This window comes from Lynx rufus, unplaced genomic scaffold (assembly GCF_022079265.1).
Source record: "Lynx rufus isolate CCGP_SWC_20201006 ecotype Redwood Valley unplaced genomic scaffold, mLynRuf1.p SCAF_6, whole genome shotgun sequence".
In the NCBI taxonomy this organism is placed as follows: Eukaryota; Metazoa; Chordata; class Mammalia; order Carnivora; family Felidae; genus Lynx; species Lynx rufus.
The window spans coordinates 23,043,039-23,057,272 of NW_025814878.1; the positions used below are offsets into that span (position 1 = coordinate 23,043,039).

Here is a 14,234-nt window from a genome sequence, read left to right on the forward strand (position 1 = left end):
GGAGACTCGGTGTGAGAACACAGCCCTCTTGCTTCCCGGTCTTTTCTTCGGCCCGAGACTTTTTGTTTCTAGTCTGAGTCAGTGCCACAGAAAGAATAACGCAAACAAGCAAAAAAGTAGGGAGGGCAGAGAGATTCAGTGTACCCTCAGAGCGAAGTAGAAACGCCCGCGAAACGCACCGTGTGGGCAGAAGACCTCGCGACCCAACAGCACACTCCGCCCACCGTCTACCGTCATCGCAACCGAGGCGGCAGCGCCAGACCGGAGGGCGGAGCCGCCAGATCTTCACGCGAGATTAGCCACGCGAATTCCCAGAAAGCCTCAGGCAAATCTTAATAGCAGCCAGGAAGCCGGTTTAGGGCGGAAGAGTGGGCGGGGCTAGGCCAGATATTTAGCGGCACTGGAGGCCACGCCCCAAATCGGAAGTGACGGAAACGAGCTAGCGCGTCGAAGATACCTCTATGGTTTTCCTCCCGTGCTTGAGTCGGGAAATGGCCGCTGTGTAGTTACAACGGAGATAAGTCCCGGGAACCGTGCTTTCGGCGTTTCAGGTAGGCCTCATGCTGCATTCAAATCACTCAAAGGGCAGTAAATACCGAGGACGAGTGAATTATTGTTGAATCTTTTGTGGGTGGTGACGGGTTGGCGGCTACAGGAGGACCCAGGAGACGTTTCGCCGTTATTTATGCGTTTCCCCGTCAGATCTTCTCAGGTTTTCGAGGCACTACAGGTCGAAAAGGTGGGGGGTGGGGTGAGTAGCGAGAACGGTGCGCGCGCGCGCGCGGTTGCGAACCTGGCTCGAAACCCAGAGACCGCGCGGCCTTTCCCTGCGCGTGCGCACATCTCCCTCTTCAACCCTTCCCCCATTTCCTCGGCCCGGACCCTTGCGCGCGCCCGACTGAAAGCTCTCCCGGCGCACGCGCGCTTCCTTCTTTCTCCGCCTACGGCTCCTGAGGCCGCTGGAGGTGCAGCTTGTGTTCGCTTCTTATTGGCTGGGATCGCCACCTTTCTTTCCAGGCTTTGGGCTTTGATAAAACAGCTATGACCTGCAGCAAAGTGCGTTGGGTAGGTAGACTCCTTTCTGCGTCGTCTTTAAACTCCTCTTTCCTGGTTTCACGCTACCCATCGGTTTACGCCTCGTTTTTTAAAATTCGGTTCTGTTCTGGGAACGTGTTCAGCTGTCCCCGTCACTGACCCCGGTATCTGCCTCCCGCCCTCGGTGTCGCGGGACAGTTTTCTCCGAGGTTAATCTTCCTGGATCGCCTTGGAAACCCACTCTATTTTTAAGCGAACCTGCACTCTTGACCCTTAAAGAGTTGGTGCCTGGTTACTGTTTCCTAGCATGGGGAGCAGGCCTTAGCTGATGGATCCAAGAGTAGCCCTGTCACACCCGGTCCCAAAAGGCCGTTCTCCAGTAGTACAAGCGAAACCACGTCCTTTTTTCGGCAAGTGATTCAGGTCTTTTGTCGTGTCAGAAATGTTGCATCCATGGTAGGTAGACGGTGGGATAAAGGGGTGGGAGTGGTGAGCTAAAGTTAGGGACTTTGCCCTCATTTTAAGTCCATAAGCTGGCTTTCTTTACTTTGAAGACCTAACTTATTAGAATCAAGCAGCAGTACTACTGGCAACTACTTTTCTACGTCAAACTTTTTTTTTTTTTTTTTTTTTTTTTTAGCGTTTTAGATTGGAAAACTTAGGACTAAAGTTGAAGGCAAATGTAACCCAAACGGACGTTAGAGATGTGTTCAGACACATCTTTTTGCAGCAGCGCCTTTTACTGTTTCTCTGGTGTTAAAAAGTAAGCCAAAATTCCTTAATCCTCGTGTAAATTGTCATTCCAGTTGGACTTTAGTTGGAATGGGGCTACTGTTTAGACAGTAAAGGATCTTTACATAGGAAAAGCTGCTACAAGTTTGTTTGCATTTTTATGTGATTCTAGCCAATTGAGGATAATTTGATGAGAAGGATTGTGTGTCTAAACTCATAGCTGAACAACCCAAAGTTGAAAGATGGCTTATAGCCATCTTGTTTTAAGGATCCCAGTTTTCACTGTAACGTTGTGGTAAACTTGGAATCGCCCTCCATTTAGGTAATTAAAATGGTGGCATGGGAGATTTTTAGCTAGAGCTAATTCTTGCAAGAACAATAGTACTTTAGGACTTGGAGACAGATCTGTAAAACACCCTTGATAGGCTCAAGTCTAGTTGAATTTAACTAGCTGTATTAGATTTAACTGTGTTCAAAAGACTTGTAGAAATAGAAGAAATCTCTTCAGTTCTATATAGAGCTTTGGATTGGGAGTTTCCGGAAACTACATTCATGTGTGTGTTTATTTATTTTGAGAGAGAGAGAGTGTGTGAGAGAGTGCTCTCAGTTGAGCGGGGGAGGGGCTGCGAGAGGATGAGAGAGAATCCCAAGCAGGTTCCGTGCTGTCAGCGCAGAGCCCTACTCAAGGGTCTCATGAACACTGAAATCATGACCTGAGCCAAAATCAAGAATTGGTTGCCCAACTGACCGAGCTACCCAGGCGCCCCTCAAAAGTGCATTCAAAACTAATAGTTGAACAGTAGCTGAATTCTACTGTGTAATTTGCAGTGATTTATTGACAAAGAAGTAGGTAAGGGAATCTAGAAGCCCAACGTATCTCTGGGTAGTAAGTGTACATGGTTAGGTTATACTTCTAGGTTATGGATTTGTTCCTTTTTCACACACAGCTTCTTACATAGTGGTCATTCATGTGTTATTTCAGGGTCTTAAGCTTAGATTTTTTTTTTTGACCCAGGACTGGAAAAAAAAAAAATAGTCTACAGATGTTAAGGTAGTAATAATTGTAGCCTACATTTGTATAATATTTTGTGGAGTTTTCAAACTTGATCTAATATTTCCCCACTTAGGTTAGAGACCAGGAAGGTAGAAAACTTACTTAAGGCTCCATGAACCAGGGAGTGGCACAGCCTGATCTAGAATGCAGGTATTTTTCTCATTTCCATGCTCTCTTTTTTTTTTTAAAGCAGGATGACAAAAGTGGACAAAGAACTAAAAACTTGTGACTAAATCATTTTTCAAAACCTTGCATTTATTTATTTATTTATTTATTTATTTATTTATTTATTTAATGTTTATTTTTGAGAGAGAGAGTGTGAGCAAGGGAGGGGCAGAGAGAGAGGGAGATACAGAATCTAAAGCAGGTTCCAGGCTCTGAGCTGTCAGCATAGAGCCCAACGTGGGGCTCGAACCCACGAACTGTGAGATCATGACCTGAGCCAAAGTCGGATGTTTAACCCACTGAGCCACCCAGGCACCCCTCAGAAGCTTTTAATTATGGAAATTTTCAAGCACAAAAGCAGAGAAAATAGTGAACTCCGATGTTCTCATTATTTAAGTTTAGCAATTAGCCATTTACCAATTCTAATATTATTTACTTATCTTTATTTGGAGTTTTATAAAGCAAAATTCTCGTTATTTTGTTCCACATTTATAATGTTGATTAATGCTGTATCAAAAATATTATTCTTACAAGAATCATTTGAAGTAAAATCAGTGGATAACCTGTAGGTAAAGCTGTCACAAGCCAGGTTTAACAATAATGATAGCTAACATTTGAGTGCATAAGCTAACATTTGAGTGCATACCGTGTGCTAAAGGTTAGGCTGTTTACAGTTATTCAGTGTGTGTAACATTAAACCTATGAGTTAGTACCATTATTAGCCTTATTTTATACCTGTGGAAGTTAAAGCTGAAGGCGAGTAAGGTAACTTGACCAGTGTTGGGCATCTAGCTAATGGTCAAGTCAGATTTTTGAACCTAGTCTATTGGAATAATAGTCTTAGGATATAATTTTTAGCGTTATTAAAGATGTGAGTAGCAATATTTGTATCACAATTTGGAAGCCAAACTCCCTGAATCTGCTAAAATGAAGACTTGGTTCAAATATGCTTGATTGGGTTATCTAAAGAATCCATTTTGGGGGTGCTTCAGTGTTGTTGAACTCCATTGTCTGCTCTTTTCATTATTTGTGTTCTAGCTGATCATAATGTATTGCATAAAAGGTACACTTTGTTAAGGTATTTAAGAACTTTAAACATAAAGCTTGACTTACTCTCTTACATTCCTCACTGGTTGGTGAATCAGTTGGAAAAATGCATAAAACAATTTATTCCCTATCTCTTTTTACATTTCTTTTTCTGATGTTAGTAAGTGATCTAAGGTTGTAATAAAGGGATGATTGATTTGGCATTTTGAATTCTATATATAGGTTATGGCCACATCAAGCACCTGTCAGTATATTGGAGAGAGCACAGGAGTTGGAATCAGGAGGTCTGGGTTAAATTTTGGATTAACCATTTTACACTCTGTGACCATAGGCATCCAAAAATGGCAAACTAATCTCTTGTTTTCTCTCCCAAACTTGCACATCACCCAGATGTTTGAGCCCAAAACTGAGAATTTAGGACCGCGGTTTTCTTTTTTCCCTGCTTCTTCTCTCTGATCCACACCAACAACCTGTGAACAAGTACTGGTTGACTGCACTTCCAAACTAGATTCTGGGCTTCTTTTTTCTAGCTTTATTGCTACTATCTTTTCCAGGTAACCAATTATATTGAATTTCAGCCTTGTAATTTATCTCCTTGATCTCTCCCTGTTGTTCATGCTGTTCACAGCAGCCATCTTAAAACGTGAATGCGATGCTGTGACTTCCCTGATTGCGGAGCCTTCCCAATATATTTAGATTTTACTCCGGCCTTCTTACTAGATGCAGTTTGATCTGGTCCTTTCCTGCCTTTTCTACTTTATCTCACATCCTCTCCTCTCACAGTGCCTCAACTTAGTGTTCTTTCTGTCCTGAATTTGCCAAGTTTGTGTCTTCTGCCTAGAATGCTATTCTTTCTGTGGAACCTTGAAATGTCCCTTGAATTTAACCTTAATGTTAGGGCCCAAGAACCCATTTTTGTAGTCCTTTATACTTCTTAACACATCATGTTCTGGGTTTTTTCCCCTCTCCCTTTCTCCCTTGTGAACATAATTTCCAAGGGAATAGGAAACTTAATGTTTCACTTAAAGTACACTATTTCCAGTGCTGGAATAATAGTACCTGGCATGTAATAGGCACCTTGTAAATTCAGATGAATTCTAAAAGTTTAGAGTTCTCTTAATTTGAGAGAAGAGGTTATGAGATTATGAGCATTAAGTGAGATGATTTTATTTAAGGTCACCTAGCATAATTCTTAAGTTGGTACTTAAGATGTCTTTGCTATGATTTGTTGATTTCTGTTCTTCACTAGTTAGTTATTGGGGAGCAGGCACCTCTGCCATAGTCATGTTTCCCATAAAACTAGCACAGTGCTTTGTACATAGATTTTCATTAAAAAAAGAATTCGCTGAGCTGACTATAGTCTTTGCACTGACTATGTTAAATATTAATGTTAAATGTTAAATATATTTTTCATTAAATATTATATATTAAATAGTATTAAATATATTATGTGTCATGCTTCACATATGATTTTTGAATTCTTGGCATGGGTACTTGAATATACTTATAGATTGTGAACAAGAATATGTATCTATTAGTAAAACAGCCTTCAGCCCTTCCTCCCTTTATTATTTCTAGTGTATATTTTCTTGGAATTTCAAAAAAAAATCATGACTTGGAGTAAAGAGGGATTTGGCAGTTGACTTTTTCTTCAGATATGCAGAAATTAAAATTAGTCTTTTAGAAATGTTTAGGGAAAGTGTTAACTAAAATGAGTCTTGTATCACTTCCAGTAATGAATCAGTAGTGTTGGACTTAGAAGGTCCAGAGTAAAGTTTCATAACAATACATCAATTTAGAAGATTAGAGTTTTTCTCTGCCCCCACCCCCCTTGGGGGATTCGATATTTTTAAAGCTAAACATGCATGTACTTTAGAAATCCTTTTGTTTTTGTATCCAGTCTTGTATTTTTATTGTATTTTATTTTAGTATGTTTTTCTTAATTACTAAGTTCCTATTCTTTGTAGATTGAACCTCAAATCTCTTAATTTTCCCAGCGGTAGGGCCATGGGTATTTAGGGGACAATATTCTTAACTTTTTTTAAAGTTTATTTATTTTGAGGGAGAGATGGAGAGGGAGTGGCGGAGAGAGGGAGAATCCCACGCAGGCTCTGCAGTGGCAGCACAGAGTCCAATGTGGGGCTCAAACCCACGAACCCCACCAACCTTGAGATCACGACCTGAGTTGAGATCAAGAGTCAGCTGCTTAACCAACTAAGCCACCCGGGCACCCTAGGGGACAACATTGTTGATTGACCAGTTTAATTTTATCATTTCTTTTCCTTTGTATTTCTACTTTCATTGCATTTTTTATTGGATCTTTGGTAAGATTCACAGATTTTCATATTTATGTATATTTTTTTCATTAAAAGTGGTTTATGAATTTGTTGATTTTAGGCATGTATCAATCTTGTATTCTTTAGTTTCTGCTCCCTTCATGTTTTTTTGAATGTCCTATGCACATGATTGGTAATCACTGAATGTTATTTATAAAGCTAACTTTTTCAGTATTGATAACTGCTTAATATTTTGTGCAAAATTTAAATTTATTTGTGTAGTAATAGTAAATTAGGAACAGTATTGGCTTTTATTAGATACTTGTCATTTACAAGTTGTTCTTTTATTGGAACATTTGTACGTGTATTAAAATGCTTTTAGGTACAGAGCTAGGATTACTGTGATAGCTGTTCATATGAATTTTAGAAACCTGTTTCAAATGAAATTGTAGAAAGGAAGTGGCCAAAAGAGAATAAAGATTAAGATAAGTAGCAAAACTTTAAACTCATACTTTAGGTAAGTTATATAGTTAAGAGCATTATGAATACTAATAACCAATAGGTGACATGTTTTGCTATTCCAAGAGTACCATATTTGGCATTATATTAGCCACTTTGAAATTTTTTTGATAGGATAGCAGCATAGCTTCTGTTTTCTAAAGCTCAAATTGCTATCATTAAAATTCAAGTATTTAAAAAGTGCTGTCAGTTTCATGGTGCACATCTGCATTCTGATTAAAACAAAAAAAATTTCTTAAGCTTTTATGGTCAGAAGTTTATTTCCTAAATCAGTCTCCCTTTCCCTAAAATCATTAGTGCCTTTATTGAGAGTTTATTTCACTGCCTAATATGATTCATTGTTGTGAAAAGTGGGTATTTTAATTTACCATAAATCAAACTCCTTGTGTGTTTTTTTTTTAATCTTTGCTAGGAATTTGAATTCAGAGTTTAATTTCTCAGAACGTTTTCTCCAGGAAGAATTTTAACAACATCTCAAAGACTTCACTTGACTGCTTAATCCTGCATAAAACCCAAGGTAAATAGCATTCGTTTTTCTAGTTTTCAGTTTTAGTTTGAGAAAATGTGACTACCTAATTCATAATTCTGTCTGAGTGATTAAAAGTGATGTAGTCTGAAGCTTTTGTGGTGTTTGTTTTGGTGGCTTGAATGAAGTAAGCCAGATTTTATGTTAAGTTTTATGAGAAAACTTTTTTTTTTTATGAGAAAGATTCTCTATCTTCTGCCTCTGTGTTGTGTGCCTGCTTCCAATTTTATACATCAAGTTAAAGACTCAGAACACAAAGCTGCTTAAAAATAACAAAATAACTCCTTCCCTTATGCATATAAGAGAAATTCTATAACTTTTTAACACTTTTGCACTGATGTTAATTAAAGTTGATTGTATTACCTGTGTCAACTCATTTAGTACTCAGTACAACTCTGAGGAAGGTAGTATCTTTACATATGCCTTATTTATGAGAAGATAGAGGTGACGTTTGTGTATTTGAGGATAGTTATGTTTTATTTTGAGATAAATATATATATCTGAAACCCTGAATTTGTTATTTTTTTAAATGTTTATTTATTTTTGAGAGAGCGCATGAGAGTGGGGTTGGGGGCAGAAAGGGGGGACAGAGGAGGATCAGAAGTGGGCTTCGTACTGACAGCAGCAAGCCCATTGTGGAACTTGAACTAACAAACCGTGAGATCGTGACCTGAGCTGAAGTTGGACATGTAACCGACTAAGCCTCCCAAGTGCCCTGTCATTTGTTTTTTGATGAAGTATATGCAGATATGATGGTTGCTTTTTCTGTAATTCAACTCAGCGTTAGCACTTATAAATATTTTTTCATAATACTGAGCAGAGCCTAGGTAGGTAAAGTTAAATGCCTTCAAAAATATTGGGTTGTAAGAGAATTGGAGGCTGTTGCAAGTTTAGTGAGTCAATTTTTATGGAAACAATGATTTCGGTAATAAGTTAGTTGAAATTTGGAAATAGTTATAGCATAAACAAACTTGGGGGGGCACATATAAACTTGGGAGGTACCTATATAGGTTTAATTTTGTGAGTAGATTTCCTAAATTGTTTCGTCTTATTATGATTTCTGTACCCAATGAGGTCTGATTATTCCATTAGATATTAATGCAATATTAGAAAAAGTTAGAATACTCGTGCCCAACTTCTGTCTTTCTTGTAGTTCCACTGTCTTTTTTTGCAGCAATCTTTACAGTCCATTGACTTACCAGAAAGCTACAGAGTGAACTAGCATTGTCACATAAGTCCATTTTTCTAATGTAGTCATGCAGCATTATATGCATGGAGTGGTTAATTTAGTCCCATTTTAAGGCCATAAAGCACTTAGGATGACAGTCGCTAGGTTTATTATTATTATTATTATTTTTAGTATTATGCCACTTGTGTTTTGTTTCAGGTTCCTTATCTGTAATACTGTGATATTTATCTTTTTTACAGGAGAGGTAGGCATTTGTATTGGTCATGGAATAACCTCTAACATGCTGCTGCAGTCTGATATTACTTTCTGGCTTCTGCAGCTTCTTCCTTTTTGAATTAAGGCATGTAGGTGCTGTTGTATCTACAATATATAGTACCTGTTATGCAGGTGAAGATATAGTTTTAGTCAGGGATAATTGTCTCAGTATTCATTTGTAAATGATGAGTAAGATCCTGGGGCCCCTGGGTGGCTCAGTCGGTTGAGCGTCAGACTTCAGCTCAGGTCATGGTCTTGCAGTTCGTGAATTCAAGCCCCGTGTCAGGCTCTGTGCTAACAAACAGCTCAGAGCCTGGAGCCCGCTTCGGATTCTGTCTCTCTCTCTTTCTCTTCCTCCCCCTCTCCCCCTCTTCCCCTCTCTCTCCCCCCTCCCCTGCTCATGCTCTGCCTCTCTCTGTCTCTCAAAAATTAATAAATGTTTAAAAAAAAGTTAAAAAAAAAAGAAACAATGATGAGTAAGATCCTTAGAGAAACTTGTGCCTTGTAAAATTCAATTTGTCTTATGTGAAACTTCTTTAATTGAATGGTAGTTTTTTTTTTGTTTTTTTTGTTTTTTTTTTACTTTTTTGCTCTTATTGACTAGGAGAAAAGAAATGGGTCGCTCCAATTCTAGATCACATTCTTCGAGATCAAAGTCTAGATCACAGTCTAGTTCTCGATCAAGATCAAGATCACATTCTAGAAAGAAGAGATACAGGTGAATTCCTGTGTTTTTAATTCTTTTAATAATGATAGTGGTATTGGTTGATGTTCATGGAGTGCTTGCTATACTTAGACACAATGCTAAAATCATTAATATATTCTCAAATAACCCTGTGAAATGAATCCATCTACCTTCATTGTAGAGTTGGGGAAATTGAGAATTGTTTAGGTTGCAAGCTAGTAAATGGCAGAGCTTAGGTTTGATTTCAGTTAGTCTGACTTCAGATCTCAGATTCTTATTATACTGTACATGTATGGTAGATTTCTTTGAATTTACATTAAGAGATGAATAATGGGAGAACTATTTGACAGTAAATCATCTTTGCATATTATTTCATAGTTTCTCATTATTTCTGATTCTGATGTCTCAATATTATGTGTGCATTTGGCCAGTAGTATGTCATTGATGAGTATTTTTCCATGCCATTAAATATTCTTTTACTGTTTTACTATAAGTACCTGAATAACTTTTCTGTAATTTGTTTAGTATGTCCTGCTGTTAGGTATATCCATTTTTTCCCTTTTTTGTGTGCCTTCATTCCTAAGGCCTTTACTTTATTCTTTCAGTATTTACCTTAATAATGAAACTTTGTTCATTGAAAACAGTAAACTTTACTTTTGTATAAATGAGAGGGTTTTTTTTTTTTATATACATTTTTGGTTTGGACTATTTACATGTTATTTTCAACCAGAAGTATTTAGAACGGTAGAATAGAATAGTTTGTTTTTCTTACATTGATATTTATTTCATTTTTAGTTCTAGGTCTCGTTCCAGGACATACTCAAGATCTCGTAGTAGAGATCGTATTTATTCTAGAGATTATCGTCGAGATTACAGAAATAATAGAGGAATGAGACGGCCTTATGGGTACAGAGGAAGGGGCAGAGGGTATTATCAAGGAGGAGGAGGTAGATACCATCGAGGTGGTTATAGACCTGTCTGGAATAGAAGACACTCTAGGAGTCCTAGACGAGGTCGTTCACGTTCCAGGAGTCCAAAAAGAAGATCCGTTTCTTCTCAAAGATCCCGAAGCAGATCTCGCCGGTCATATAGATCTTCTAGGTCTCCAAGATCATCCTCTTCTCGTTCTTCATCCCCATATAGCAAATCTCCTGTCTCTAAAAGACGAGGGTCTCAGGAAAAACAAACCAAAAAAGCTGAAGGGGAGCCCCAAGAAGAGAGTCCTTTGAAAAGTAAATCACAGGAAGAACCGAAAGATACATTTGAACATGATCCATCTGAATCTATTGATGAGTTTAACAAATCATCAGCCACATCTGGTGATATTTGGCCTGGCCTTTCAGCCTATGATAACAGTCCCAGATCTCCTCATAGTCCTTCACCGATCGCTACACCACCTAGTCAGAGTTCGTCTTGCTCTGATGCCCCCATGCTCAGTACAGTTCACTCTGCAAAAAACACCCCCTCTCAGCATTCACATTCCATTCAGCATAGTCCTGAAAGATCTGGGTCTGGTTCTGTTGGAAATGGATCTAGTCGGTACAGTCCTTCTCAGAATAGTCCAATTCATCATATCCCTTCACGAAGAAGCCCTGCAAAGACAATCACACCACAGAATGCTCCAAGAGATGAGGCTAGGGGACGTTCTTCATTTTATCCTGATGGTGGAGATCAGGAAACTGCAAAGACAGGAAAATTCTTGAAAAGGTAAACGCTAAAGTCTTTAGATTATAATACTAATAGTTGTGTTCTTTGTATTCTGTTTGGGTATATGAGACTTACAATTGCATTGTTTTTACTCCTGACTTTTTTATAATTCCAAGTGGTTTTTACTACATTTGGTTAACTTTGGAAATTAAGTGTTTTAATAGAAAATAATTTATATTTCTTTTCAATTTTAATCCATTTTCAGTCAGTCTAGAATTAATGTAAACAAAAAAATGTAGTAACATAAAGCATAACTAATAGTTATGTTGTAACAACTTAATTTTGTGTTAGAGCATTGAAAGCTTATTTTGTTTTCTTCACTATTATAACGTGGCCTATGTGAATAATAGTTACAGTACGTGCTCTTACTTTTGTGGTATTCTACATGCAACTGCCAATTCTTAATAAATCTGACTATAGAAAAGCTAATTATTTCTTGCTCTAGTAACCTTTGAAATATACTTTGTTTAAATTCTGATTTCAAGCATTGCCGAAGAGTTGCTAAAAAACTCAGTGAAAATTGGTTGCTAAATGTAGTTTGAGAAAATAGAACAGGCATGCTATTTATGGCATATTGCTGTATAACCTAGAATAAAATTTGTTATTGAACTAATACAGTTTCTACTTAGTATTGCCAGAAATCATTTTCTGCAGCAGAGTAGATGTGAAATATTTTGTGATTCACTTAGAGTATTAAATAATATTACTAAGTTTACTTTTGTGAATTCATTTATTTTAGTAGGGAAGTGTAATAGTCTGAAATTTTGAGTATAATTATATGTAGAGTTCTGATAGATAGGTACATTGTTTATTAGTGGTTCTTAGCCTCAAAAATTAGTGTTGCATGTTATAGAATTTCTGGAATTGGATTTGTTCGTGCAGAATTGTGGCTATGACTAGAACAGATTTTTGAGAGTGCTGTATGGCTGCTTTTAATGTTTTTTTAAAAGTAGAATTATGAAAAACCGTTTTCAGTGGTTTTTTTTCTCTTATTACTGGTCCTGCGATGTTGGGCAACATGTAGAAGTATACAAGTGATCCACAGTGAATGCAATCCAGAGTTACCATCCTCTTCTCTGCTTATTCACAGGTTCACAGATGAAGAGTCTAGAGTATTCCTGCTTGATAGGGGTAATACCAGGGATAAAGAGGCTCCAAAGGAGAAAGGATCAGAGAAAGGGAGGGCAGAGGGAGAATGGGAAGATCAGGAAGCTCTAGATTACTTTAGCGATAAAGAGTCTGGAAAACAAAAGTTTAATGATTCTGAAGGGGATGACACAGAGGAGACAGAGGACTATAGACAGTTCAGGAAGTCAGTCCTTGCAGATCAGGGTAAAAATTTTGCTACTACATCTCACCGGAATACTGAGGAGGAAGGACCCAAGTACAAGTCCAAAGTTTCACTGAAAGGCAATAGAGAAAGTGATGGATTTAGAGAAGAAAAAAACTATAAACTTAAAGAGACTGGCTACGTAGTGGAAAGGCCTAGCACTGCAAAAGATAAGCACAAGGAAGACGACAAAAATTCTGAAAGAATAACAGTAAAGAAAGAAACTCAGTCACCTGAGCAGGTAAAGTCTGAAAAGCTCAAAGACCTCTTTGATTACAGTCCCCCTCTACACAAGAATCTGGATGCACGAGAAAAGTCTACCTTCAGAGAGGAGAGCCCACTTAGGATCAAAATGATAGCCAGTGATTCTCATCGACCTGAAGTCAAACTCAAAATGGCACCCGTTCCACTTGATGATTCTAACAGGTAATTCCACATTGATACCCAGGAAGTAACCTGTGGTTGCTTAGTTAATATTCTAGTTAATTATCTTATTTTGTGAACACACTCCCATTTTCGTATTCAAACCAATGGTATATTTTGTTTGTTATGTGTGTGTTTGTTACCGATATGCTCCAGACCTGCTTCCTTGACTAAAGACAGGCTACTTGCTAGTACACTTGTCCATTCTGTCAAGAAAGAACAAGAATTCCGATCCATCTTTGACCACATTAAGTTGCCACAGGCCAGCAAAAGCACTTCAGAGTCATTTATTCAACACATTGTGTCCTTGGTTCATCATGTTAAAGGTATGTTTATTAGTACGAATTAAGTATTTCTTGTAAATGAAAGTGAACAACTAGGCTTTTAATAATTAATGTACTCTAGGGCTAGCAAGTAATATATAGACACCATGAGAAATTTGGAAAAATAGTTTCATGAAAGAGCTATCAGTTTTGTTAGCATTAAGACCCATAGAGATACTTAATACAAAGTGATTAAAACACTAAATAGAGTTAAAACACACTCTAAAAATCTGTATTGTGACAAAACTGATACATATTTAATGCAAAGTCTTTGAAATGTGTCACACTGTATTGGAAGGGTAGAATGCTTACAGATGATTTATCCTTGCATGCATATGACTTAACAATGTACTCTTGCATAGATTTAGAATAAAGCAAGGCCATGGTGACTTGAGTATTACTGAGAGTAATACTTCAACTTTTAAAGAAACCCGATACCAGTGGAAAAGCAGTATTGTTTTTCTACCTATATTTTTGTGTTACTTAATTTGTTGTAATACTTAGCTTTTTAAAATGACAGGTAAACTGGAAAAAGAATTATTGGAAGTTTTAAAGGGGAAAGAGTTCAAGTGATTTAAAAATGTTAGATAAGTAGTGATTACATGAATAGTGGATGATAATAACCTTTCTTTAAGTCCTAAAGATGTTACATGTGTTCATTTTAGCTAAAGTAATGATGCTCTATTTTCACCTGTATGTAATTCTAGCTTCAAAGTTACTAATAATTTTCAAATGTTTTTAGGGTATGACTTTTTGGGCAATTAGGTTGTTTTGTTTTTGTTATTTTCTTTTTGTGTTTAAAAGGCAGCTTACTATGAAATAGGTTCTTACCCAGGAAGCTACGTGGTTGTTGGTCTTAAAAGCCATTTTTTAAAAAAAAATTTGTCTTTTTATGAGAACAACTCATTGTAATAGCTGAAACTTGTCATTAGCAAATTCTTTATGCAGTTGATGTCTCAAAACAGTGA

General features: G+C 37.5%; 1 protein-coding gene across 6 annotated transcripts in view; it reads left to right on the plus strand.

Moving 5' to 3' along the window:
• Window positions 1-445: 445 nt before the first annotated feature.
• Window positions 446-14,234, plus strand: part of BCLAF1 (BCL2 associated transcription factor 1) — a 30,236-nt gene continuing 16,447 nt past the window's right edge. For 4 of the 6 annotated variants that reach the window (XR_006966049.1, XR_006966050.1, XM_047101301.1 and 1 more), the window contains exons 1-6: window positions 446-551; window positions 7,241-7,345; window positions 9,403-9,516; window positions 10,279-11,190; window positions 12,281-12,946; window positions 13,100-13,269. Coding sequence is in view for 4 of the 6 variants with exons in the window: in XM_047101301.1 (XP_046957257.1) it covers window positions 9,413-9,516; window positions 10,279-11,190; window positions 12,281-12,946; window positions 13,100-13,269 (1,852 nt within the window). In the remaining 2 variants the exon portion in view is untranslated. The remainder of the gene's footprint in view (window positions 552-7,240; window positions 7,346-9,402; window positions 9,517-10,278; window positions 11,191-12,280; window positions 12,947-13,099; window positions 13,270-14,234) is intronic. The other 2 variants (XM_047101302.1, XM_047101304.1) reach the window with 1 other exon arrangement.